Here is a 27,828-nt window from a genome sequence, read left to right on the forward strand (position 1 = left end):
AGTAACTGTAATAGTTACCACACAAGTTGTTGTGAGGTTCAATTGTGTTTATGTATGTAAATGACTTAGAATAATTCCCAGAGTGTAATATAGGCTCTGTAAGTTTTAGCTATGATTATGATTTTCATCCTATTTATTACATATCTATAATATGTAAAACCATGACTGACACATGGTAGCAATGCATTGACCAATGGATGAATAAGTGCTAGATACTGGAAATACAAAAGGATATAAGAGAGTGTCACTTGTTCAGAAGAGAACTATAGGAACCAGTGGAAAAGTTGATATCTTAATGGAGAGTTCATGGTCAGCATTCATATATATACATACCCCTCCTGTTCCAGGGTCCCTAACTTCAGCTATACCATCAAGGATTAATTAGCACATAGAATTTATAGAACATAGGCAAAAGGGGGGGGGGGAGCAATGTTGCAAGGTCTTCTATGACTAACTTGCTAATTAAATAGTACAAAGAATATGTACAGGATCCAATCTAGTGCTCTCTGGCATGTTTACTTTAATTATGTATCATTTCAGCAGAAATTAACTAAAGAATAACTCCATTAAAATAATAGTAGCCAAATAAGAATAATGTAGGTATTTAAAACACATCATAAGTGTTTTAAAACCATCTAAGAGAAGTGCTGGAGAGATTCCACTATAATGTCACTGCCATGAAGTAAAATTGCACTTTCATCAGGCTCTTCTGTCCTGTAAAAAGGAGGGGTTGCTATTGAAGTGGATGGGAGTAGAGTACCCTTGAACTTGTTCACCTGCCAAGCCCCGTTTACTAATATTAGCCTTAGAAAACCGACTTGTTAAATAACATTTTGCTGGGATATTTATTTATTTATTTATTTATTTTGGTGGGGGCTGCGGAGGAGAAAGAAAGCATGCAATAGTGAGAGGGAGGCTCTTAAACAGGTTCCACGGCCAGCATGGAGCCCAACATGGGGCTCAATCATGACCCTGAGATCATGACTTAAGCCAAAACGAAGAGTCAAGGGTTAACCAATTGAGCCACCCAGCCCCCCACATGGGAACAATTTTTAAAGTGGAAAAAAAAAAATTTGGTGTAACTGTAGGAAAATTGGGGCTCTCGTATGGTGGTGGTATAAGAGTAAACTCGTGCCTCTTTCCACAGGACACTTTAAGAATAGGTATCAGAAGGCTTGTAATATTCATATAGTTCGGTACAACAATTCCACTTGTATGATTTATCCCAAATAAATCATCAAAGTTGTGTGCAAATATAGAAAAAAATGTTTACTGCAACATTATTCATAGTAGAAAAAAATGAGAAGCAAACTAAGCATGCTTTAGTTACAGATTGGTTAAAGCATTAGTTTACAACCATGCAACGCAGTGCTCTCTAGGAAACAAAGTCACGTTTTTGCCATATGCTATGATATGGACCAATAGTCACTCTAGATTTAAAAAGCAGTTTTCAAAACAATATGTATAATATGGTCACTGATATTTTAAAAACATATCCCAAATAGAGAGACTGGTTAGTTTTTCTTCGTCGTCTTCTTCTCCTTTTTTTTTTTTCCAATTTATTTATTTTCAGAAAAACAGTATTCATTATTTTTTCACCACACCCAGTGCTCCATGCAAGCCGTGCCCTCTATAATACCCACCACCTGGTACCCCAAGCTCCCACCCCCCCGCCACTTCTCCTTTTTTTTTTTAATAGTTCCATAAGTATGTATTACCTATGTAATTGGAAAACCATAGCATAGAAAAAGAGACATTTGACCCCTCCTTTCTTTTATCCACAAATAGTATCCTAATTTGCATTATGATACATTGCTTTCTCATAGAAAAAAACAGAAGCAGCTTTTTTTTTTGTTTTGTTTTGTTTCTTGGGTTTTTTTTAATTTATAAAAAATTATATAATATATATTTATTATATATAAAATATTATATTATGTTATTATATAATATATTATTATATATTATATTATTATATAATATATATTTATATATTATATTAAATTTATTATATATATATGTATCATCAACAATGGTACCTTATCTGCTTTGGCTAATGCCATAAATCCATCTTTCTGTCCGAGTATGATGTAGATCCTGGATTGTAATCATTGCTATTTAATGCTTAAATAATCCTGTATATGATTTTGCCTGTTTCTTTTCACCTGCCTAGTTTTGACTCTAATATTGAGTATTATTTTCCTTTTAGGTAAACAACTACAGTTTAGAAGAAGTGACGCATGAAGAGGCAGTAGCTATACTGAAGAACACATCCGATGTCGTTTATCTAAAAGTCGGCAAACCCACCACCATTTACATGACTGATCCTTATGGGCCACCTGATATTACTCACTGTAAGTGCCACACTCAGTGTCCCTGTGCCAAGGGTACAGAATTGGAATTCTGCAAAACTTGGCAAAGTACTCTGCATCTTTGCTCTTGTTTAGCTTGTGGAAATAGTTGCAAGGAACGCTGTACTTCACTCCCTGATTGCCTTCCAAGGCCTTAACTAGTGTTTTGTTGGTGGGACACCTTGATGGGTTAGAAAGTCCACCATTTAAGAAAGGCTTAATGAGGTATGTTGTGGACAGTGTCATTATAGTAATGTAAAAGCAACACCTTTTTAAAGTCTATTTCTCAAGGCCCTAAAGTATGATAGCTCTCATGCCATAGTATCCCCCTTTCCTAGTTCAAACCTACATAGTAGCCAATGAAGAAAGAGAAAGACTAACAAAAAGACCAGAGACAGCACTGTGCTCCCTCCTGGGGAAGAGGATCTTGTACTTGGATGGAAACATTATGATCCTCAATCACCATCGCCATAGCTCTTCCCTTTACCTGAATATTATATTGGCAAGAAAGCAGCTGGGTGGGATGGAGGGTTCTCAAACACTATGGCAGTAGAAATGAGTTGTAGGTGGGGGTTTCTAGGACAAAAACTAACTCTGAGGTGCTGCTTTGTTGAGTCCTGCAAAATCCACTCCTACAGAAGCCCCATATTTCCTTCTCAGTAGGTCAGCAAAAACTTGATCTGTCTTTGGGGACTAGATTCAGAAGCAATTTTTTTTTTCTACCTGAGATTAAGGGATAGTTAACATCACTAAGCTTGCTCATTCCGAAATTTTGAGAAATTCCAGTTGTGAGATTGGGATCTCGCAATAGCTAAAGGACCTGCCACTAATTAGTACTATGGTCTTAAGCAAGTCATTTAACCTCTCTCAGACTTAGCTGTTTCTGTTGAGGGAAATTTAAAGGTTGAATAATTTTGTTACCTGCTTCTTACATTAGCTATTGCTTTTCTTAATGATGATTTAGAAATGACTTGCCCCCAAAATAAGTCTTTTTCTCAAGCATTCAGGAAGCTGAGATCAGCCTCACCTTAGGATATGAAAGAATTTTAACTATTTTATTCTCTACATATCAACTAAAAGAACACAATTGCCTTGTGTAAATATTGGTAGGCTAAAATCCAAACTGCTGAAATGTAGTTTGAACAGAGATAAGGTGACTATCTTTTTTTTTCTTTTGTCTGCAGTAAGAATGGTAACAGTAAAAATGCAATAGAATAAAGGTAATAAATGGAAATGTTGGGAAATAATAAAAAAAAAAGTTTTTCAAACTGAATGAATTAGAAAAGTCAGCTTTGAGACTCTGAGCTACTCCCTGAATGGTGTAAAGAGATAAAAACAAGAAAACAAAGCTTGCTATTCAATTTAAAATATATGTATTGAGTAACCTCAATATGTATAAGATACCTTATAAGGTAATAGGTGGGATAGAAAGGAAATGCAATCATGGACTTTACTGGAAGAAAGGCTAATTCTGATGTATGAATAGCAGCAATATTTGGCAACATAAGAAGGATACCATGGGAGATAAAAACATACATGCTTTTGGATATTCAAAGGAAAGGGATACTACCTGTCTTCCATAAAACTCTTTATGGAAGGGGTGGCATTTGAATTGTATCTTAAAGAATCGATGAAATTTCAATATCAGAGATGTGTTAAGAGACAGAAATTGTAGGCAACTGATGAAAGCACAAACATTGGGAAGAGCTGTCTTAGAGGACTCTAGAATAGAGGGTATTAAAATGGATCAATCTTGTAAGAATGACAAAAGGAAAGGTTTATATTCAGTACAGTAGCAGCAAGGGAGAACACTTAAGCAGGAGAACAGCACTATCAGAGTTGGATTTCTCAGTGTATGAAATGGATTTCTAGAGAGGGGTGGAGCAGGCAGGAGGGGCTTTCATACATTCGAAAGATGATGAATTACTGTAGAGAACTAAGAAAGGCCAGTGTCCTGGGCCTTTCTGGGGTGATAGTACAGCATATTTTGGGATTCAAGTCTTACACAAGAACTTGCTCCAGGAGCCTTCTAGATTTGATGATTGAATATTAATTATGTGAAAAGAATGTGAGCTCTGCAATTAGAAAGCTAGCATTTTTATTTCAATAGAAAATTAATCATCCTTCTGAAAATGCATGTTCTGGCTCTCTCCTCCAATTCTTGTCTTCACCTAATTATACAAAATGGGTTTATAGATATAAATGTTATTACATCTTTCCAATCCTAAAGGTCAAGCACCATGTGCTTGTACATACTAAATGCAAACAAACAGTAACTCCACCCTCTTAGGAGACAAGAAAATCCTCAGCATGTAGCAAAGTCTTCCTATTTTTAACAGAACTGTAGCATGACACATTGAATCACCCACCTAACAGGTTTCTTCTCTTTTCTCTTTTTCACCCCTTAGCTTATTCTCCACCGATGGAAAACCATCTACTCTCTGGCAACAATGGAACTTTAGAATATAAAACTTCCCTGCCGCCCATCTCTCCAGGAAGGTACTCACCGATTCCAAAGCACATGCTTGTTGAAGACGATTATACCAGGTCAGATATGCTTATTGGTTAATTGGACTTGTGATCACTACGGGAAGAAATGGCCTTTGCCTAACATGTCAACCATTGCTTTGGGGGCTAACTCAAGTTTCTGAGCACCACTGAAACTTATTATTATTTTGTCTCCTGTGGAAATCTGCGAATTCTTGTAAATATGTATCATTAGGAATCAAAATCACTAATCTTTGTAAGAAGTGGTACTATACATGTACTCCACACTTTGCAGTTTATTAAGACTTTCACACGTGATGCCGTTAGAGCTCGACGGCCATTTTGTCAGATAACTGATTTGAGAGGAGGTGGTACTAAGGTTCAAGTAAGGAAGTAACATACCAGTACCACATTTCTGTTTACTGGGGAGTCAGGACTGAAACCTTGGCCTTTTGGCTCTGAATACCATGTTTTTGTCTCCAGTGGCTACTTGCAGTTCAGTGGAGTTGGCAAGTGAGTCAACCCTTCCTTCAGCACAGTAGCTAGAGGTAGAAAGAAAATGGGTGACATTAACTACAGATGGTTTGATTTTAATACACACTGTTAATTCCAAAGGGAACAGGACAGGATTTGAGGATAGAGCCCGGAACCATATTGCTAATGCCATGAAGTAAAGCCAAGTTTAGGCAGCATACCTGTGAAAAAGTCATGTGTGACAGTCCACAAAACAGACCAGCTTCCTTGACTTAATTGTCACCATTAAGAATTCAGTAAATGTTGGATAATGAATAAATCCACAAATGAATATGGGAAAAATAAGAATAAATGTACTTTTTTCTTTTTTATCTTTCAATGTTTTTGTTCCAAGGTAATGTATGCTCTTTGCATTTGGTGAAGTAATGAGATAATGTTCAGGAAACAAAACCCTCTCCCCAGATCCTGCCAGGGCAACCATCTTGATGTTCCCAGTGTAACATCCTGGCGTGAACCTTTCATACCTTCTGCATGTTCATACAAACCCAAACAAACTCACAATCAGTTATAGATGGGGCTTGATACTGTTTTTACAAAGTAAGTTTATATTTTAGAAATTGTTCTGCAACTTGCTTTTCTCAGTGAATAATACTTTTACCTGAAATAAGATTACATATAAATACGTACACACTTTTTCTGAAAGTGTTTGTGTGTAAAAATGATAGAGATGAACCCTTTTGGTTTAATATCCTGCCTGTCTAATGAAGCCATTTGTCAGCCTTTAAAAAAATAGAGGAGGCTTCCTGCCGCTTAACTTCCCTCACCGGTACCCAGGCCTGCTTTGGTCTTTTCATTCCTTTGCTATTTCTTTTTAAATGATTAAGCATTTTCCATTTATTTTGCAATTTCAGGTTTGCTGAAGTAGCTTGTTACATCTTTAGCCAAGGAATGGAATGTTTAGATGCTGCAAATGTGCATCTGGGGTATAAATCAAATATAAACTTCTTCCTATGCTGAAACATCTAATCTCTATGCTCTTAATTAAAATGAGGGCTGCAGCAAAGATAATCCTCCTGGCTCTCTAAAGAATTGTATAAATATAGGCACCTTTATTCACCAGAGCAATGATCTATTTTCTTTCATTCTATCAGTAATATTTGATATGATTTTAATTTGAAAATGTCATTTTATCTTACTAGATCCCATATGGAATTAAAATTGATTAAATCCCCTTCATAATCCAGGCCCTTTGCTAGCTGTTTTCCATACACTATTCATTTAACTCTCCCCAAACACAGATAGAATGGCTGCCATCCCTATTTTATAGGTGGAGAAGTTGAAGTTCAAAGATGTTAAACAAGTTGCTTATAGTCACGCAGCTTTTAGGCAAAAAAAACTGTGTGTGCCCTGCCAGTTACAAAATCCTGGCTAAGAGGAAACATTGTAATTTTCTTCTTATTTTTAAAATGAAAACCAAGTCCTATAAAACTGTTGATCAGAGAAATATGTAGCTCTAAAGGGACCCAAGCATTTCAGTAAAGATCTAAAGGCATTTAGATGAGAGTTGAGACCTATTTCTACCATTGGTTAACTATATGACCACCAGAAAATTGTTCAACCACCGCAAACCTGATTCTTCATTTATACAATAGAAATAGTAATCACATTTTTAACAGGTTGTTGTAATGATTGAATGACATAATACGTGCAAAGAACTTAAAACAGAAGCCTTGGCACATCATGAATCTTAGATGAGTGTTACCTATTTACAGTAACTATATTTGTTATAATTCTTACTCTACCTAAGATGTCACATGAATTGTTTTAACAGTGTCCTAGGAATAGAGTCTGCCTGTTCCTATAGGATTATGGCTTGGTATTATAATTCTTGTCCCCCTTCCTCTCTTGTTCCTTGGCAGGGCAGTTTCACTAAAAGCTTCATATAGAATCTCCTGAATGGCTAGTGCCTGGCAAACTCATGAAATAAATTATATCACTTTAAAAACACACACACACACACACACACACACACACACACCACCCCCCCCACCCCCTCCCACTCGCACCTTTGCTTTGTCCTCCCACAGGGCTTGGTGCTGTAGGCCCCTGCCATGGATCTCAGAGGTATTTGCTCAAAGGAAAATTCATTGCCTTGTTCATCAATATTTATTGGCTATTTCCTACTAGATAGCAGGCACTGCACCAGGAATGCAAAATTGAGTAAGAAACAACAAATCTAAGAATATCAGATTGGGACAAAAATATAGGTAAACCAGTGGATCCCTCAATGCCTATTCCCTGATTACGCAGACTGTCTTTGTGAAGTTTTCTATAAAGCCTAACTTATTAATTTTTAAATTCTGAGATCATATATCTTGGTATCAAAATGTCATTTTTGTGTGTGTGGCAGGAAATGGCAGATATTTACTTTACCATGTCCTTTTTTATTTTTTTTTTTAACTTTACCATAACCTTACTTAGAAAGTGAAACGTGGGCAACTTTATATCAGTTCTCATCCTTTAAAAGTAAAAGGTCTGTAAAATGTCAAAGGGTGGCAACTAGTAACAGCAACAAACAAAATTAGGTCAGTTCTAGGGAGTGCTCTCGTGCACCCCTAGAATTCCCTAGCACTATGGGAGTTTCTTAGTAAATACTGGTAAATGAACTTGAGTTTTAAATGAATGCCCAAGGAAAAGCCTGTGAGATCAAAGTTTTAAGGAGGAAATAACTCTTCAGTTGGAGTTCGAAAAAAATGTGTAGGTGTCGATCAAGGTCAAGGGATCAGGATGTTCATGGTAGAGGACAGCACATGCAGATTTGCAGAAGAATGTGACATAGAATAAAATGAAGCAACCATCACAGCTTGAAAAATAAGAATTCTAAAAGAGAGTGGTTTCTACATTTAAGTTGTCTTTATATTCCTATCTTTTCTGTCATATGCAAACTACTTGTAAAATTTAAAATACATAGAGTAGTAAAAAAAAAGATCACTACTGTGCACTCTTAACACAAAGTCCTTTAATATATATTATTGTCCTTGCTTATATTATTATTCTTGATTTTTATAAATAACAAGAGTGCTCGAAGCATTTAAGTAATTACCTCGCATCATACAGGAAGCAGATAGCAGAATCAGAATTCAAATTCAGGTCTGTGTTCCCATGACTTATCTTCATATTACTCCCTGTGCCCCATTTATGCATTCAGTTCCACAGAAAAATATTGGGTAAACAGGACTGTTTATATCAGGGATTGTTCTAGTTCTGCTTCTACCAATGTAACACCTAGATGATCCTGAACAGGCCATTTAATCTCTGTGTCTTGATCTTTTTATCTATAAATTTGAGATAAAGGGTCTTCTAATTTCCTCATAGAATTATGAAATTTCAGTGTGATAATATGTGTTAAAGTTGTCATATTTAAAGGGCTAGATAAATTTATTATTATCCTAAGATGTTACAGTAGCTTATATGTGAGGCCTACTTTGAGTTTTTCTTAAACAATAAATCAAGGTAATTGATCTCTAATGATGGGACGTAAGCTAATGGTGAAACATTTCTGTGAAATAAGAACCTTTCAACAACATAAAACTCCTCAGATTGGGAACTTTATTCCAGATGTTCATGATCTCTTAGTCTATTGTGAGAAATATTCTCTTTTCCTAAAGCATATTCACTTTTTGTGGGGAGTAAGAAAAAGTAAGTAAGAAAAAGTAAGAACTTTTTAAAGGAATTTTGATTAGAAAAATGCTACACTAACTTAGCTGGAATTTTTTTGAACTCTTTCTATTTGAGGAAATGTATACCTGAGAAAACTGAGAAATGTTTTTCTGTTGATTTAGGGAAAGTACAAAATGAGGCCCTGGATAAAACTTTCTTAGTAGAAAGTCTGTCGAGTACCCTATAAATCAGTGTTCATTGTGATGTAGATATCTGGTCTTAGATTGTTGGTATACTATTTTGGAAAGCTGTCACTGTGATGCTGAGATGTGTTTCTGGCTCAAAGAATTATAGGCTCTCAGAATTGGAAGGGCCAGCAATGAATCTAGAGTCTAATCTTCCTCCTTCTGATGGGTAAGGAACACAAGCCCAGAATGATATGTTGGCTATCCCTAAATCCCATAACTTTAGAATTAGATACAGAACCTGTGTCTTCAAATACCAAGTCTAGTGCTTGTTCTGTTTCTCTGAGCTGGTGTTCACTTATGTTGTCACTGTTGTGGTTCTTGGATGGAGTAAGAAGGTAAGAATTATGAAACCCATGAACAAGCAGTGATCACCTGTGAACAGTACCCACTTTGTATATTACCCGCAACTATGAATTCTACCTTTACTGGGCCAAGTGGTAACCCGGTCCCCCAGAAGAGCTGCAAACCACAGACCCTTGCCATCTGGCTCACTATTTTCAGGATACACAAACAAATCATCGATACTAAAATGAAACAAAAAAAACTTTGAGATGCAATTTATAACTGATCTTTCAAGAGGTGGGGACTCAAGTTACCAAGCTATGAATTTGATAAATGTCATTATGAAGGCCAGGGACCTAGATTATAAATATGAACCATATATGTCCCGGTGAGAGAAACTAAGTTCAGCTGGCCCTTTTCTTAGTATATCCAGGTGTCTTTCTCATTGGCTCTACATAATGTTCCCTCACATAATTTGGTTGTTCAAGAAGCAGAAGCTAAGTGAAGTCTCAAGAAAAGTTTCTTGTCCCCAGGAATCTTCCAGAATGACTTCAAATTGTGACTCTGATATTCACCAGTTTAACTTTTTTATTTACTAAATAGGTATGAGCCCAATCGACTAGAGTCTGCCTCTACTTTATTTTCCCCAGATTATAGAACATTAGCTTACTGGATATCGTATCTAAAACAGATTCCAGTTTTCTTTTTCTTTCACTCATTCATTTCTTCATTCAGTGAATATTTAGCTTCTCCCATATGTCAAGCCTGGTTATTAGCAACAAAGTTACAGTGGTGAGCAAACCAGGCAAGGTCCCTGTCCTTATGGAATTTATATTCTGTTGTGTCAGGTAAGAGGCACACAGATAAATGAGTTAAGTTCAAATATTAGTAAGTACTATAAGGAAAAAAATAGAATAATGTGATAGAGATTGGGGAAGAGGACAGTATTAAGTAAGATAGCCAGGAGACGCTTCTCAGAGGAGATAGCATTTGAGCTGAGACCTGAATAACAAGAAAAAGTGGTGATATAAAGATCAGGGAAAGAACATTCCAGGAAGAGGGAATAACAAGGCCAGTCACTGAGGCAGAAATAAGTTTAGCATGTTCTAGGAATATAAGGCAATCCCACTTGTCTGGGAAGAGATGAGCTAATGGAAATATGACAGAAAATTGGGTTGGAGAAGGAGTCAGGAGCCAGATGATGTAGGACTCTGTAGCTAATGATGAGGAAGGATAGGTCTGATTTTGAGTGCTTTGAGAATCCATTAAAGACTACTAGCCAGGAGAATGAAATTACCTGATTTACATTGGAATAAAACCTCTCTGCTATGTGGAGAAGTAGAGGGGCCATTGAAGAAATGAGGGGAGAGGTTATGGCAGTTGGGATTAGAGGAAGAGAGAGCAGTGCTGAGGAGGAAGGCCACCTGAACTCTTTTAGAGCTAGAGTCAGTAGCCAACATTTCATGTGGAGAGCAGGCCTGCTTTAGCCAGGCTAGTTTACTACTGACCATTTCTACAGTTATTATCACCTGTAGAATAATCTTTTAGGAACAGTGTAAGTTTGCCACTGCTGGTGATTTTTTTCCCTTTGCTGTTTTGCTTTGGATCAGAAATGGATAGAGACTAATTCTCAAATGTTTCTATCCACATGCCCTTAGGCCTTGAAATAGGAACTAGTTTTTCCTCAGGATCTGGGGTAGAACATGAATGAAGCTTTCCATCCAAGCATGAAACACACAAAAAAAATCTAATATTTTCTCATAAAACTTGGGAAATATCCTTGTTTATGTTAATGTAAAAACACTTTGGTTACAAATTGAATTATTTTATCCAAAATATTAATGTGAAATCAACATACCAGAAAGATTTTTTTCTGGGAATACTTGGTCCCCAGCAAGTACCACAAACCCCAAGGTACATAAGAGTACCCAAGTTTGAGAATCACCGATGTGACTTCCATAGACTTGTCAGTTATTAATTTTATGTTCTAGAAACAGCCCATTATAATGGCTTAAGGTGTATAGTCTCTGTTAAGGACAGCCTCTTAAAGGATCAGAGAAGACTTTGCATCAGAGAAAAGTCTGGGCATATTCTAGCCTCTCTACTTTTTAGCTAACATTTAATGATTTGAAATCATTTCTGGATGAACTGGAAATTCTTTCTTCAGACACAGAAAAGAAATCTTTTCTTACTTATCTTTAACTAAGTACAATAGGAAGAACTGGTTGTGCCCATGCAGACAACTTAACCTCCTCTAGAATTCACATCTGTGTAGCTGAAAGATTAACCTTGGAGCCCCCCTAGCTGTGGGACTTGGCAAGTTCCGTAATCACCCTTTACCTCATTGTCTCATTTATAAAAGAAGCAGAACAATACCTCTCAAGGAAAAAAAACAAAACAAAACAAAACAAAAAAACCTCTCAGTAAATGTTAGATATTATCAATACTCTTTAAAACAACGATTTTCAGATGAACACGACAAATAAAATCATTTTTCAGTGAATGTCCTCCATAGAATGAAAATGTAGTCACCATTGCTGTGTAGCTGCTCAAAGTTAGTTCTGTGTACATTTTTTTCAATTTACCTTGCAGAGCACATTAGGACATTTTATTACAGAAAGTCTTGCAGTCTGAATGCTTTATTAGGGATCTTCATGTTCACGACTGCTGTGAATATCTAATACCACCTGCACTGAAATCTAATCTATGGTTCAGTGGAACCAAATATGACCAAACAACAACAAAAACAACAACAAAAGCTAATCTATCAATCTGGCCTCTGTGGTTATACACAATTATCCTTTGGATAATTTATTGACCTTGCCCTTTTTTATTCATGGTAGCTCTCAACAACTAACATTATGTAGCTTTTCTCTTTAAATAAATTTTGTGGAACATGGCGTCAGACTCCTTACAGGCTTTTTATTTATTTACTTATTTTTTAAAGATTTTTTATTTATTTATTTGACAGAGAGAGAGAGATCACAAGTAGGCAGAGAGAGAGAGTGGAGGAAGCAGGCTCCCCACTGAGCAGAGAGCCCAATGCAGGGCTCCATCCCAGGACCCTGAGATCATGGCAGAGGCTTAACCCATTGAGCCACCCAGGCACCCCTCCTTACAGGCTTCTTAAAGTGCATTATGAAACTTAATCAAATCAAAGATTCATCTGCAATATCTCTGAGTAATCTCTTTTGTTCTGTGCCTTGTGCTGGACTCCTCTGACATGGAGCCTGCTATGACAATGTCTTTTTTGAAGCAAAATGTAGTGATGGGAAGGGGCAAGTGAGGCAAAACTAGTGACACAGATGGAGGATAAGCCATCATGTGGAGACTTGAAGGGAGTTTTCTCTTTATTGATGGTGGCTCCACATAACCATTTTAGGTTTACTTACATCAACCATGAGGCCTGACTGATAGTGCTGTCCTGCTAGAGATAGGATAAGTGGGTATGCTAATGAGGAGGATGACAAATCTTAATTAAAGGAAGATATCCGAATAAGTATTGGAAAACATGGTAAGCTTCTGTTTGCCGTCAGGGAAGCAAACTTAATATTAGGAAAAATGAACCAATAATGAGGATTTTAAACCTGTCTTTTATAGATACTTCTTATTCCTCATACCTAATAAATCAGCCAGATATAAATACATAATTCTAGGCCTTATAATTTTATGGAAGATGGTTATTACACATCTATATCTATTATTGTTAGAAATATAAGATCCACATAGATATTTAATCAATGCTGCTTTACATTTTTTTCATTCATCCTTGGCCTTCGGGTCTAGTGGCAAAAAGAAAAAAGATAAATGACGGACAATGGAGAATTTTGGAGGGGCCGCTGTAGAAGCCACCAACTATGGGTTGACCCCTGTCCTTATATATTGCAAGTAAATTACTGTCACGAACACAGTATGTGCTTATTTCTGACCTTTATTTGTATGGTATTGAAAAAGGGTATGTATGATGACTTGGGATGTGTAGACATGGCCTCTTTCTCTAGCAGTTTATTTTCATATCCACGTGTCAGTAAAGTAATAGTAGGCAGAAGACAGCTGATCCCTCATTGTCCGCATCTGGGTGTATACTTTGCAAATTATCCATGCCAGCATTGGAATTCCTGAGTGAATTCTTGCCATCTCATATATCATAAGCTGCTGTCAGTGGGTTACCATATTAATATTAATGATTGCTTTAATGAAATACAAGAAAAGTATGTGATACATTCTTGCATTCCAAAGACTTATTCTTTTTTTTTTTAAGATTTTATTTATTTATTTGTCAGAGAGCATGAGCATTGGAGAGAGCACAAGTAGACAAGTAGTAGGAGGGGCAGAGGGAGAAGCAGGCTCCCCACGGAGCAGGAAGCCCAATGGGGGGCTTGATTATGGGACTGTGGGGTCACGACCTGAGCCAAAGGCAGATGCTTAACTGACTGAGCCACCCAGCTTCCCCAAGACTTACATTCTTATATATCATAGATTTATAAAATTACATGAATTCTGGATTGCATCATTCCCTTTTTGCTTGTAGTAATCTAAATCATGAAACAAGTTATATCTGAGTTAAAAAAAAAAAAAGACATTTTGAAAATACTGCCTTCATCCATTTTCCCCAGATATCCTTTTCAGATATCCTTTTCAATCTTTGTAGATACTCCTTGCCCCTCTGTTGTCTTTTTACCACTTACCACTCTTTGTTTTTTCCTTAAGTTCTTATTATTTTCCCTAATTATAAAAGTGATAGGTATTTGTAGGACAATTATAAATGTAAAGAAAAATTGATGAAAATTACTATCTTACCACAGAAAAACAATCATTAATATTTTCTTTAGGATTTTTTCTATGACTATATGTGTGTTTATTAAATTTGAAGCAGACTGTACTTTTTTTTATTTTAATTTGACATTATATCTTGAGCACTTTCTCATGTTTTTAAATAGTCTTCATATTTTTAGCAGCTGTATAATACAGAAAGACCATAATTATTTCCTATTGTAGGTACGACCTTTTGGTTAGTGCTTATATAATCTTTGTGACCTTGACTCTGAATTACATAGTTCTTTAAGATAAATGCCTAGGCCCTCACTGCCTAACTAGCACCTCAAATGGTTGCCTTACAGACATTACACCTTTAGCATTTCCAAAAGTAAAATCCTGATGTTTGTCCCCAGCCTGCCCTTCCATAGGAAAATATGACCCGTAATCAAGAGAAAATTCAAGCAACAGAAACAGACCCAAAAATGGCAGAGATGATGGAACTGGCAGACAAGAAGATTAGAAAAGTTATTATACATATAGCCAATCTCTCAAAAAAGTAGGGGAAATTGTGAATAAAGAGGAGAGAAATGGAAGATATAAAATAAATCCATATTAAGCATTGAGTGGTGAAAAAATAGTATCTGAGGTGAAAATTAATATCATAGTACACACTAGGGAAGAAAGAATTTTGAGGGTTGCCTGGATAGCTTAGTCAGTTAAGTGTTTGCCTTCAGCTCAGGTCATGATCCCCAGGTCCTGGGATTGAGTCCAGCATCAGGCATCCTGCTCTGTGGGGAGCCTGCTTCTCCCTCTGCCTGCCACTCCCCCTGCTTGTGCTCTCTCTCTGACAAATAAATACATTAAAATCTTAAAAAATAGAGGGCACGGCTTGCATGGAGCACTGGGTGTGGTGAAAAAATAATGAATACTGTTTTTCTGAAAATAAATAAATTGGAAAAAAAATCTTAAAAAATAATAATAAGTGTGAACTCTAAGGCATAGTAATAGAACGTATCCAAATAAAATGCAGAAAGACTAAAGGAAAAAAAAAAATCCTAGTGACTTGTGACACCAGAAAAAAAGCAGAATGTGGAGTACCAAGTAGTCAATATTTTTTGACATTGGATGAAAATTATAAATCATATTGGTCTGAGACTCTCAACCTAGCCCCAAGATATCGTAAAGAGAGGAACATAACAAAAATTGATCTCTTAAAAAAATTGATCTCTCATCAGAACTAATGCAAACCAGAAGAAAATGGAGTATCTTCACACTGCATGGGGCTAACCCCAGGGTTCGGAGCCGAATAGCAGCAGAGTAGAGCTCTTATTACTGAGAATGGGAAGCCTGTGAAGGGGCAAACATCAAGACTGGGGACAAACATCAAGAGTTCTGGAAAGTGCTAAATGTGCACTGTCTACAAGGCAACCAAGTGAGGTGCTAATTAAGCAGTGGGATCTGGTAATTAGAAAGCTAGAGTCCAGGCTCAGTCAGTCGGGTTCCAGAATCTCTTGTGCTCTTAAAGGTCATGCAGCTGGTTATAACAGGATCAGAATTCAAACTAACCCCAGAGTCTGGCAATGTTTGTTGCACGACACAGGTAGCATTATGAGCTTTAGGATTTCTCGCATCTCCTCTGTGCTTCAAGTTCATCTTTGTTGTTGTTTCTGTCTGTGGAGGTGGAAATAAAGTTTTCTATCATGACCCACACCCAGCAATACTTACAGCCTATTTGGGGGAGGCAGTCAGCATTTCTCAGGGAGAAGGGAGGCCTCCTGAACTGTGCAGTTCCAGGCAGGGGCTCAGTCCTTAAATTCCTGTCATTCCAGCTATAACACCAGACCCCATATGGTTGCTTTAATGAACATTTTAAGTCCTCACTGAAAGAGCTTAGAATACCCTGTGAGCGTATGTGTCTCTGTGTAAAGATCTAAATACCAACATCCTCCTTGATGTTTTTAAATTAGATTGACCCTGAAGCAGAACAATGTCTAAGTCCTTTCTCATGTAGACTGTGTCCCAAGGGAAATGCTGTCACCTAATCCATTGGTGCCTGATATTTTGCTTTATGTTTTTTATCCTCTTAATCTTTTTCTAAAGTTTCATTTACCATCTTGAGGCGGGATGAAGGCAGAATGAAACAGCTGAAGTAAATGTGATAGCCAGAGATTTCAAAGCCAATTATGGGAGGCCTTGCTCTGAATTTATAATAGTATTAGTAGACCCTTAGAGCTGCCTACTACTGCACTTTCCTATTTCTCATTTAGTTTTTAGAATGCCACACAAAATGGGCAGAGAGCATTGCTCTGCCTGTTTAACAGACTGGGAATCTGAGATGATAGAGATTCTGTGATTTCTCCTGCAATAAATAGAAAGTAGGTGACAAATGCAGAATTGAGCAGCATGGCAGCACCTGGGTGAAGAGCTCAGATTTTGGGGTCACAATAACTCTGGGTACCCCACTTAACTAGCTGTTTGACCTTGGATGACTTATATAACCTCTCTGTGCCTGTTTCCCCAAAAATGCCAGTACCATGGGTTATTATTGGGAGTAAATGAAGTAGTCTATGTGAAACACTTTCAGCAGAGCCTGGCCTAAAATAAGCTGGATTCAGGCTAGCTGTTTATTATCATTATCATTATTATTACTATGATTATTATTATTATTCCCCCTGACTTTCAGTCCTGGGTACCATGGTACCGTGGTGCTTGTAGGACTGGCTGCCATTGTGATAATAGCATTGCTGTTTGGGGATGGTAGATGAGATTCGGGGATGAATGAAGGGAAGATTTGATTCCAGCTAGCATAATAAATATAGATTTGCATAAACTTTACACTTGCCTGAAAGGGTAGATTTTTAGACTTTATATTGATTTAGTCATGTTTCCTTTATATTTCATTGTCTTTTAAAAACATGTATTGATCACAGACCTGTACCCCTGAAACAAATAAAATATTATATGTTAATAAAAAAAAATGTATTGATCCCAATTAAAAATAATCTACTCAAAACCAAGCCTGTCTATAAAAGTTCCGTAAAACGAGAAGCCTTCAGGGGCATCTGGGTGGCTTGGTGAGTTAAAGTCTCTGCCTTATGCTCAGGTCATGATCTCAAGGTCCTGGGATCAAGCCCCACCGGTTCTCTGCTCAGCAGGGAGCCTGCTTCCTCCTCTCTCTCTGCCTGCCTCTCTGCCTACTTGTGATCTCTGTCTGTCAAATGAATAAATAAAATCTTTAAAAAAAAAAAAAAGCCTACATATTAAACTGATTTTTAACTTAAATAATCTAAATTTTAAAATTCTAGAATGTTCAGTAAACATAAATATATACTCTTCCAAATACTCAGATTTACTATGCAGACACTATACAACTTTTAAAATAAATGTACTTTTGCATACTTTCATGACTTGAGCACAGAAACCAAGTATATGCCTAGCAACATGTAATGATGCTTCACAGTTCCCAGGGGTAGCGCTGATTCCATGGCTTCAGTGTATAATATTAAATTGGATCATGTATGGTTGGGTATAGTTTTACCTATAGTATATATCTAAATCCATATGATGTTGGATGTGACCATAATTAGGTAAGGCAAAATTTAAATTTGTGAGAACTAAGGGGAGCTATGTATAAGTTGCAACTGAGTATGAAACTCACACTGAAAATGTGATCTACCTGACTAAAGCAAAGTTAGATTTTCCCCAGAACCATTGTCTTTATAGTTTAGAGAGAATTACTTGGTTAAATTCTGCCTACAAAAAGTAAATTAAATTAGATATATAGACACATAGATACAGTGAAATAATAAGAGGTACTATTTCTTACCTTCCCTTAAAAAATTAATATTTATACTCTACATACAGATTATAACATTTATTAGCTGAATATTGTGTCAAAAATTATATAGCGATACTTATTTTTTACAATATTGGAAGAGATAATACAATTCAGGAATGTGACTAGTTCATACCTTTCTCAAAAAGAACAGGTCTGCTGTCTAAACTAGTAGTTCCAAACTCTGACTGCCTATCAGTCACCTGCAAAACTTGTGTAAACGCAGAGTCCTGAGTCACACCCCAAATCTACCAAATCTGGGTGTCCAAGGATAGAATTCAGATATTAATACTAAAAACAGAACCAAAACCCTCACAGGTGATTCTGATGCACAGGGAGGTTCCACGATCACTGGCTTAAATTCATGTCTTTGACTTCAGAAAAATCAGATGACCAGCAGTAAAAGCAAAATGGAGCACATTGGACAAAAACATGACCAGGCATTTTCCCAATAGTGCTAATTTTTATAAAACATTGGATAACCCGGGGCGCCTGGGTGGCTCAGTGGGTTAAGCCTCTGCCTTCGGCTCAGGTCATAATCTCAGGGTCCTGGGATCGAGCCCTGCGGTGTGCTCTCTGCTCAGCAGGGAGCCTGCTTCCCTCGCCTGCCTCTCTGCACTTGTGATCTCTGTCAAATAAATAAATGAATCTTTAAAAAAAAAAAACTGGATAACCCTAAAACACTGACAGTATTAGTGACAACGTGAAAAGAAATGGTATTACTCTTAAGCAAGGTTACCCAAAGCAGAGTTTGTTCAGACTTTATCATTAAAATTGCTGGCTATTGCAGGTATGTCTTTTACTCTATAAACATACCTTTAAAAAAATGACACATTACTTTATTTCCTTCAAGTCAAATTACATCTAATAATAGGTTTCTATTCTGCCTGCCTTTTTTAATTTCCTCCCTGAATGTCAATCTTTTAGGAGCTCAGATTTTTGAAAAACAAAAACTGGGAAGAGAGTCTCTTTGGGAAATTTTGCTTTCCCTTCTGTATACCTATCTCCAGTGAGACAAGAAAACACAAGCATCCAAATATCTGCTGCCAACTTGGGGAGAAAAAGGCATAGTAAGTTCAAAACACAAATTAGTATATTGGGGCACCTGCGTGGCTCAGTTGGTTAATCATCTGACTCTTGGTTTCCGCTCGGGTCATTATCTTGGGGATGTGAGACCAAGCCCTGTGTTGGACTCTGCACTCAGTAAGGAGTCTGCTTGAGTTTCTCTCCCTCTGCCCTGACTCAATAAATTTCAAAAAGAAAGAAAGAAAAAGCATCTTATGTTAGTGCAATTAAGAAATGCTCTGTTTCCTAATCCCCCTTTTCTGTGAAACAAATGTTTTTATATAGGAATGTTAGATAATTCTAAGTTCCTTAAATACAAGCTACCTACCACGTTACAGAAGAACAGACAGTATCCTTATGGCAAAATGCATGTCAGAGGTAGGACTCGCTGTTCATCATCTCACAGACCTATCCCAGATGCCAAATAGCTGTGATCAGAATACAACATTCGAACCTTCTCCCATCTGCCAAATCTTTTCCAGATTGGTTAGATGGAGGAGTTGGAGGGTTCATCATTATTGGTAGTTTTTAAAAAGGAAAAGAAAAATCTCCTCCATCTGATTTTTGTTACTGTATCTTCATTCATTATAGTAGTTCATTGACCAGCAGCTCTCATTTTCATTGGATGTACTGGTCCAGTCACGATCTCTCTGGATCCTCCAGATAAGCCAGGAGTCCTCTCCCTAAAGTGACCCCAATGAAAGGCATCTCATCCTTTTGTGAGACGTGTTCTCTTACTCAACCGACTAGAAATACTTTGGCCAACAGCGTACAAGGAGAGCTCTTTTACTTAAAACTCCTCAAAGCGTGAGCAGGAGTGTGATCGGAATGACAGTCTCAAAACTGCGTTTGACAGAGAGGGAGAGGAGGTTTAGGAAATGGTGAGGGGAATAGTCTGGTAAGTCTGATTAATATTTGCTGGGTTCTGCCAATCTCAAGCATTCTGATAAGTCATTTAGATACTTTTTTCCTATTCATTTTCACAATAGTGCTGCATGTGCTATCTCTCACAATTGCACAGGTCTGAAAATGAGAAAGATTAAGTAGCTTGTCTAAATATGCACAGCTAGGGATGCCTGGGTGACTCAGTGGGTTAAGCATCTGCCTTCGGCTGAGGTCATGATCTCAGGGTCCTGGGATCGAGCCCCGCATCAGGCTCTCTGCTCAGTGGAAAGTCTGCTTCTCCCTCTCTGCCTGTACTCTCTCTCGGTGTCAAAAAAATAAAATCTTTGAAAAAATAAAAATGCACAGCTAATAGGTAGTAGAGATGGGACTCAACTTGGTCTGTGCTTCACTAAAATGTGTCACTATGTAAGAGACTAAATATGTGTAAAATTCCTCAGACACACATAATCCACTTAATGTCCCCAAGAGTTGAGAGTTTATTAAAATGAAAGTTCTCCTATAAATGGGTTTGTATGTTGTACATTGTTATATTTTCATAATATCTTAACACTTTCCTCCTTTGTGCCTCCATGCTCTGATCAACCTGAACAGGTAACTAACTGACTTTACCAGCCACCCTGCCCTCTCTTGTAATGCCCTTGACCAAATAGGCTTCCCTCAACCACTGCCCTCTTCATTTTCATGTGTTTCAGTCCTATCCACTGGTCCTGGCCCAGCTCCAGTACCTCCTGAGAAGATTCTCCCTGCTGGATATCATTTCGTTTTAATCTGAATTCCCAAGACAGTCTATCTTTTCCTCCCATCATGGTTAACCAGTTTTGGTCTCCTTTACTATACACACACACACACACACACACACAGCCTCTCCAAGAAAAAATGAGGCTTGAGGAAGGTATCTATGTCTGGATCAGTGATTTATCGTGCACATCACCTAGATTAGCACATGAAAATAGCTATTGACTAAGCACCTACCATATGGCTGTGATTTGTTAAAGCTTTGCATAGATTATCTCATTTAATCTCGCAGCAGGCCTATAAGATAGATTTTAAGGTAAATCCCTTTCTATGTAAGACAGCCAAGATTCTGGCACCTTAAGTAACTTCCCCAGTCACACAGCTAAGTAAGCAGCAGAACAGTATTCATACCCGGGTTGTGTTGCCTGCGAGCTCATGCTCTACCCACTGTGTTCATAGCCTCCCTGTATGTTCTCTAAATCCATAAATAGATGTTAGATGAATGAGTAAATGCATTAGTTAAAAAAAAAGACTATAGTTGTTGATTTGTTTTAATTATCATCACTTCTATAAAAGAATTCTGGCTAGCACATAGTTTCCCTGAAGTAGACTAAATCTTAACTGGGATCCTCTTAATAAATGAACGTATTTGCATAACTGAAGACATTTGAGATTCTGACACTTTTAAACAGTAAATATGGTGATGCCAGCTAAGCCATCGTGTTAGTCCCAACCAGTTATTCATAATGCTGCATTGCCACTCATGTAATACCTTGTTAGTACCTGTGTATCGCATAGAAATGAAAGTTGCTCAATATTAAAGAAAAACTACCCCTAAAGTGGGAAAACTTATTTTTTATTTCTGACTTGTTTGAGAATATGTCAATTTCTGGGGCTTAATTGCACAAGACCCAATACAAATTCCAAATAGTCTTGTGGACTAGAAAAAAAAAAAAAATATATATATATATACACACACATACATACACTTACACACACACATATATATATACATATGTGTGTGTGTATATATATATATATATATATATATATATATAGTAATTTAAAAATACAGGAAAATATAATCAAGGAAATCAAAATTGCTTATAATCCCACCACTCGGAGAAAGCACCATTAGCATGCCAGTGACTTTTCCAGATATACAGGTAGGCATACAGATCTGCTTCTCATGAAATTGGCAGTATATGCTACATAGGCTGATTCATGGCAGATTCATTTGCAGATGCTCAGTTTCTACAATGAACAATTTTTAATGTCCTTTAAAAGTCCTTTAGAAAACATGTAATACTGAGAGAAAATAAAAATCTAACGTGAACATACTTCCCAGGAATGCTGTTCAGCAAATGCTCTGGCGTATGCTTCCAAATTTTTTTCTCATTCTCTATTCTATAAAATTGGAATCATATTTCATTTTTTTTATTGTTTACAAAAACTGGGTTAAACTGCATACACTGTTTTCACCTGCTTTCTTCAGTTAATTTTATGTTGTGCATATCTTTCCATGTCATCAGCTCTCACACGGCAATATTTTTAATACCTACATGTCTGTTCAATACAAATGAACATACGTGGCTTTTCCAGTGTTTTGCTTTCACAGACTTTGTGACAATGACAGTTTAGGTACACCTGTTGTACTCAGTTTCATAGGACGGATTCCTGGAAGTGAAATTTCTGGGTCATAGGTTCAGCTGTTTATACATACACCAGCACCGATGTCTGAGAAGGGTCTTTGCAGCTATTAGAGAAAATGTAGGTGGTGCTGTGTGTGCTCACTTAGAAGGATGTCTGTCAGAAGATGTAAATGTAAAAAATAAAGCAATCGCATAATAATATATATATATTGTGATCGAGATCAAATTTTCATCTAAAATTAAGGATCTGCATATAGATTTGGGCATAGATATAAACTCGGGCACAGATACAGAAATGTAATGTTGAGTACTGAGTATACAAAAATAAATAAAGCACATTTGCTGACTTAATGCAGGAAAACAAAAGGAGCATCAGAATAAAAATGTAAACTACACCACAGTTTGAATGAATGTGTTATGAGGCAGAATACTGGCCATTGACAGGAGCTCAATGGCAAAGAGGCCAGCTGGCTGCCAGATCAAGGAATGACGTCCAGTTAAATTGGAATTTCAGCAACAATAAACAATGAATAGGTCTTTAGTATAAATATGTCCCAGGCAGTATTAACATTTATATTAAAAATTATTCATGGTTAACTAAAAACTCAGATTTAACTGAACATTCTTTGTTCTTATTTGCTGTATCTGACAACCCTGGGCATGACTGTAGACATCATTTTGTCATCATATGAGGAAATCATCTCTTAAGAATGAGTTTTCATCCACAAAAATGGCTAGAAATGGGCATATAAACCAGGTCCCTGCCAGATTTCCTGTTCTGATTCCTGGGATGGTCATGGCATTTACTGAGTGACTGTCAGGCACTGTACTAAATGGTATTCAAGCATCATTTCACGTAATACTCTGAAGGCACGGTTCTTGCTCACAGGAGGAGAAACTGAGGCTTAGCGGTAAACAAATTGCCCATTATCGCATGCCTTGCAAACATAATAGGGCTGGAACTTAAGTCCAGACCATCAGACTCACAGCTTGCTCTCTTTATTCTATCCTCTACTGCCTTTGAAAGAGGGGCTATAATTGCCAAGATGACCAGGAATACAGGTAGATCCTTGGAGGAAAGTTTATGCTAGAAAAAAGACAGCACAGTGGTTACACACCCAGACTTTGCAGCCAAATGACTTGGTTTCATAGCCCAGCCCCACCACCACCAAGTCAGCCACGTGAGGGGAGGCAAGTAGTTCTAAGCCTTGCAGATACTATTATTATATACATCTTAGGATCTATGGGAGAATTACAGGATGTAGAATCTATAAAGCATATGTAACACAGGGCCTGCCTCCTAGTAAATTCCCAAGATATGTGTACGTAGTTGTTACTTTTATCATTTAAAATACAACAGAGTACAAAACCAAGTGGCAGTATGGGAGTTAAGAAAGCAGAAAAATCTATAATCAGGTATACGTCAGAAGGTTTTGGGAGAAAATGGGAGCAAGACTCTTCTTAGGGACTAGGAACACCAGATATATTTACATATACAAATACAGGATTGGAAGAAGGATCAATATGTGTAAATTTTGAAGAAATTTGAAGTATCAGCTCAAGGGAATTCAGGACCTTAGTCTGTGTCTTGGCCTGAAACCCTTAGTGGGTGGTCCTCTCCCTAGTGAGCAAGGCAATGCTATAGCTGTCTCTTGTTCTTATGGATGTTTTATCCTCTCTCCCTGGCCATAAAGCAATCTTTATAACTTGCTTGCAGTAACAGGCCCGGAAGAGTAAATGGTGTAACAGCTGCATGAAATAGAGGAAAACGGACCATTGCAAAGGGATGGAAAAGAAATCCATCTAAGTGATTTGGTTAAAGCCGCCTCACCCTTCCTGTTGATAAGTACAAATTATATTTGAACATTATTTTTTTTCCTCCTAGGAGCTGCTGTTATACTCAATCTGAGCTTTCTTTCAGTTAAGGTGTAAAGTATTTTCTCCCCTACAGACTCTGTATTAATAATGTAAAATTGGCATACAGAAGTAGATAGCAAAATTAACATTTTGCATACTATTTTAGAATATACGATTTGGCTAAACGTGTTCAGAAATTTTTATGTAGGTGTGATTTTAAAAACTCAAGATCTTATCAGATCCAGAAACCTCTGGTTTAGATGTTATAGGTATAAATAATTTTGTAGTCTCTGAGAAAAGAAAACTATCGTAGAGGTAAATGTTTTGTTCCATAAGATTATTTTTTTATTATCATAATAAACAGAAACCCTGGGGAGATAATTAAGCTTTGAGCCTTCTTTTGGGGACATTTGTGATGTTCCCCATATTTTTTTTTTAAGCCTTCAGACTTTTCTGTTTCAAATTTGTATCCAAAAGAAATGGCCCTTTCTTTCTCTATACCATTTTTGAATAGTACGGGCCAGAAATAACAAAGATGTGTTTAGTTACCCATCAGGTCAAATCTAAGAATACCAGTGGGATGCCTAACTCACCTCAGACCGCTGTGCCCTGCCTACATCCCTGTTGGAAGGGTAAAACCGAAAGGGTCAGGTGGCTCATCCCCCAGCAAATGAACAGGTGTACTTGACCCGAAGGATCCTAATCCAGAGGCTAGCCGGTGCCCGGCAATTGGTTCAGTCAAAAAAAGTGAGCTGGGTCTATTGAGTCCTCTCAGGAATTTTTAATTAAAAGGCAGCCTGAATGAACACCTGTCAGTGAAAAATGAAGCTGATAGGTAATGATGAAAAGGGTCTATCGTGAGTTGTGTGCAGGTTGGTGTTATTAGGGAGCAGAAATAAGAGCAGCAGGAACAGTGAGGTAGAGAGTATCTCATTTATAAAGTATCAGTTAAAGAAGGTCATGGCTAGAGAGAGAAGGAAGTAGCACAAAGAGGAAAGTTGTCACCTTGACGGGAAAGCTCTAGAGTTGAAACCGTTCACTGCAACCCGTCTTCTGGAGCTCCACCAGTGCAACTTTTCCTGAATGCCCGTGCACATAGGTCCTATCCCCTGCACTAGCTCAAATGATTCCCTCTGCTGCTAGCAATCCAATTTCCTTGTAAACAAGATTTTGCTCAATTAGCAGAGGGAATATTTTATCTTATTCACTACCCACACACACACACATTACCTCTCTCTGGGCCTGGTACAGGGGAGGTTTTTGGTAAATATAGATGAAATATATGGATGAATGTAAAATGAACAGTACAGATGATTGAACTCTCATTACATTCAGTGCAGAGAGCACTAACCTCCATCGTTTTCTGTCACTGGTAGATTTTAGAATTGTGCTCAAGACTTGCCTACCTTTTCAAGTTTGTCTCCTACTCAAGCCTTTTTAAACTTCCTGAGTGGGACATGTGTTTAGATTCCCCTTTAACTTTGCATGTGTTATTCATTACCACTTCTTAGAAGGCCCTCGTTCACCCCACCCCAATCCTGTGTTCACCCCACCCCAACCCTATGTGCACCCCAATCCTTACTCTCCACAGCCTTTACTTTCCTGTCTTCTTAGTTTAGGCTCCTTAAGAGAACTAGTTTTTTCCACTCCCACTGTCCCCACAATCCAATATACAATTCCATATTACACTTTTATCCAGCATGATAAAGGACACCATTTTCCTGTATCATTGGAATTTTTCTTGAATCTTGAATGGCTGGACAAGTAACCATCATGTGACTGTATCTCACATTACACACTTTTTGTCTATTTTTTGGACGTTCTGATTGTTTACTTTTGTTCTTTCTTTTATAACAAACCGCGGTGACTTTCTCTCTAATGGAACCCTATGTCCACAATTTCTATTTTCTTACTAGAATTGCACACTAAAGGTAGAATTGCTGTACCAAGGGGCAGGATTACTTCTAAAACTTCTGAAATACGTTGCCAGAATGCTTTCTTGGAATGTTGTAAGGGAGTTGAACACTCCGTGGCACCAGCAATATGAGTGTCTAGCTCACCATATCACAACTAAATTGTGATTTATTGATTTTAAAATCCTTCTTGATTTTTAAACAGGAAAAGGGGAGGCAGAGCATTTAATTTGCATTACTTTTATTCCTAGTAGATTAAACATTTATATTTGTGTGTCTATTTGTTGTTTGTGTGTTCTCTTTTGTGATTGAATGGTAAATGCCTTTGTCTATTTTCTATTGAAAATTTATGGTTTATCTTATAGAGTTGTAGAGCATCTTAAAAATATTAATAGATGTATTTGAGAAGATGCTTTACCAACTTATGGCTTATGACTTTTTTTACTTTAGCAAAAGTATGACTTTTATTACTTTCAATTGTCATGTAGTCAAATCTCTCATCTTTTATATGACTTCTTTCATTTATTTTATACATATTTTTTTTTTCCAAGGTACCTCAGTGGCTCAATCAGTTAAGTGTCTGACTCTTGATCTCAGCTCAGGTCTTGATCTCAGGGTCATGAGTTCACGCCTCACAATGGGCTCCCAACTGGGCATAGAGCCTAGTTAAAAAAAAAAAAAAATTGTTCTCCATCGGGATGCTAACTGCCTATTAACCTACTTTTTTGGTAGATTTACATTTTATCCTAGGAATTCAACTAAAAAGAAAAGAAAACCTTTAGATTTATAAAAATAAAAGAATTTAAACACTGTGATAGGGCATAGTAAACCTTGCTCAAATAATTCACATGTCAAAATCCTTGGTCTAGCCATTATTCTTGGGCTTGTGCATTTTGGACAGTATTTATTTCAACATCTTTCAGAATGCCATAAAAATACTACTGTAACTGGACACACTTACCCAATACCAAGGTACGGTGATTCTGGTCCTTTTTGGAATTACTTCTATTATAGACACTGTTGTCAAGGTCATTGACTTTCAACTTCTAATTAAAAAAAAAAAAAAAACTGCAGGAACCATTTATAATCCATAGTCATGGGAGACTAATTTTATTGAAACTCAAACATTCTTCTGAAAAAATAAAGCATCTTAATAAATTGAAAAGTTTCAAAATAACTTTAAATGGTATAGCTTGTCGACAGCCATTTCTCTCCTCAATAAACAAACATAGTAAAATATAACTGAGAATGGTGCTTATACAGAGCAACCGTGAATTGACCCTACTTTAATAAGTATTTAGATCATGGTACATAGACTATTGCTAATAACAAATTACTTATGGCCCATCAATTTGATATGGCACCACAGCTGTGAGTCATAGAGGAAAGCAAATCATTATGAAGGTGCAGGCACAAATTAGGAGTTGGAGTTGGAGCTATGTTGTTAGAGACAATGAAAATAATTGAGAGGTTCATACAAAGGGAGCATCAGCCCCGAGGGCTATGGTAGATGACCAATTATCTTTTCCATATCAGAAGCAAAGTGAGTCTTTAAAAAGCAACATTATGCAGTGCCTTTGGTGATACTGAAAACCACAGCTTGTTACT

The 27,828-nt window shown here is 37.1% G+C and overlaps 1 protein-coding gene across 23 annotated transcripts in view; it reads left to right on the forward strand.

Moving 5' to 3' along the window:
• DLG2 (discs large MAGUK scaffold protein 2) overlaps positions 1-27,828 on the forward strand; it is a 2,052,576-nt gene that overhangs the window by 1,585,446 nt on the left and 439,302 nt on the right. For all 23 annotated transcript variants that reach the window (XM_044258404.1, XM_044258405.1, XM_044258399.1 and 20 more), the window contains 2 exons: positions 2,207-2,351; positions 4,757-4,895. In XM_044258404.1, the coding sequence (XP_044114339.1) occupies positions 2,207-2,351; positions 4,757-4,895 (284 nt within the window). The remainder of the gene's footprint in view (positions 1-2,206; positions 2,352-4,756; positions 4,896-27,828) is intronic.

Source organism: Neovison vison, chromosome 7, assembly GCF_020171115.1.
Source record: "Neovison vison isolate M4711 chromosome 7, ASM_NN_V1, whole genome shotgun sequence".
In the NCBI taxonomy this organism is placed as follows: domain Eukaryota; kingdom Metazoa; phylum Chordata; class Mammalia; order Carnivora; family Mustelidae; genus Neogale; species Neogale vison.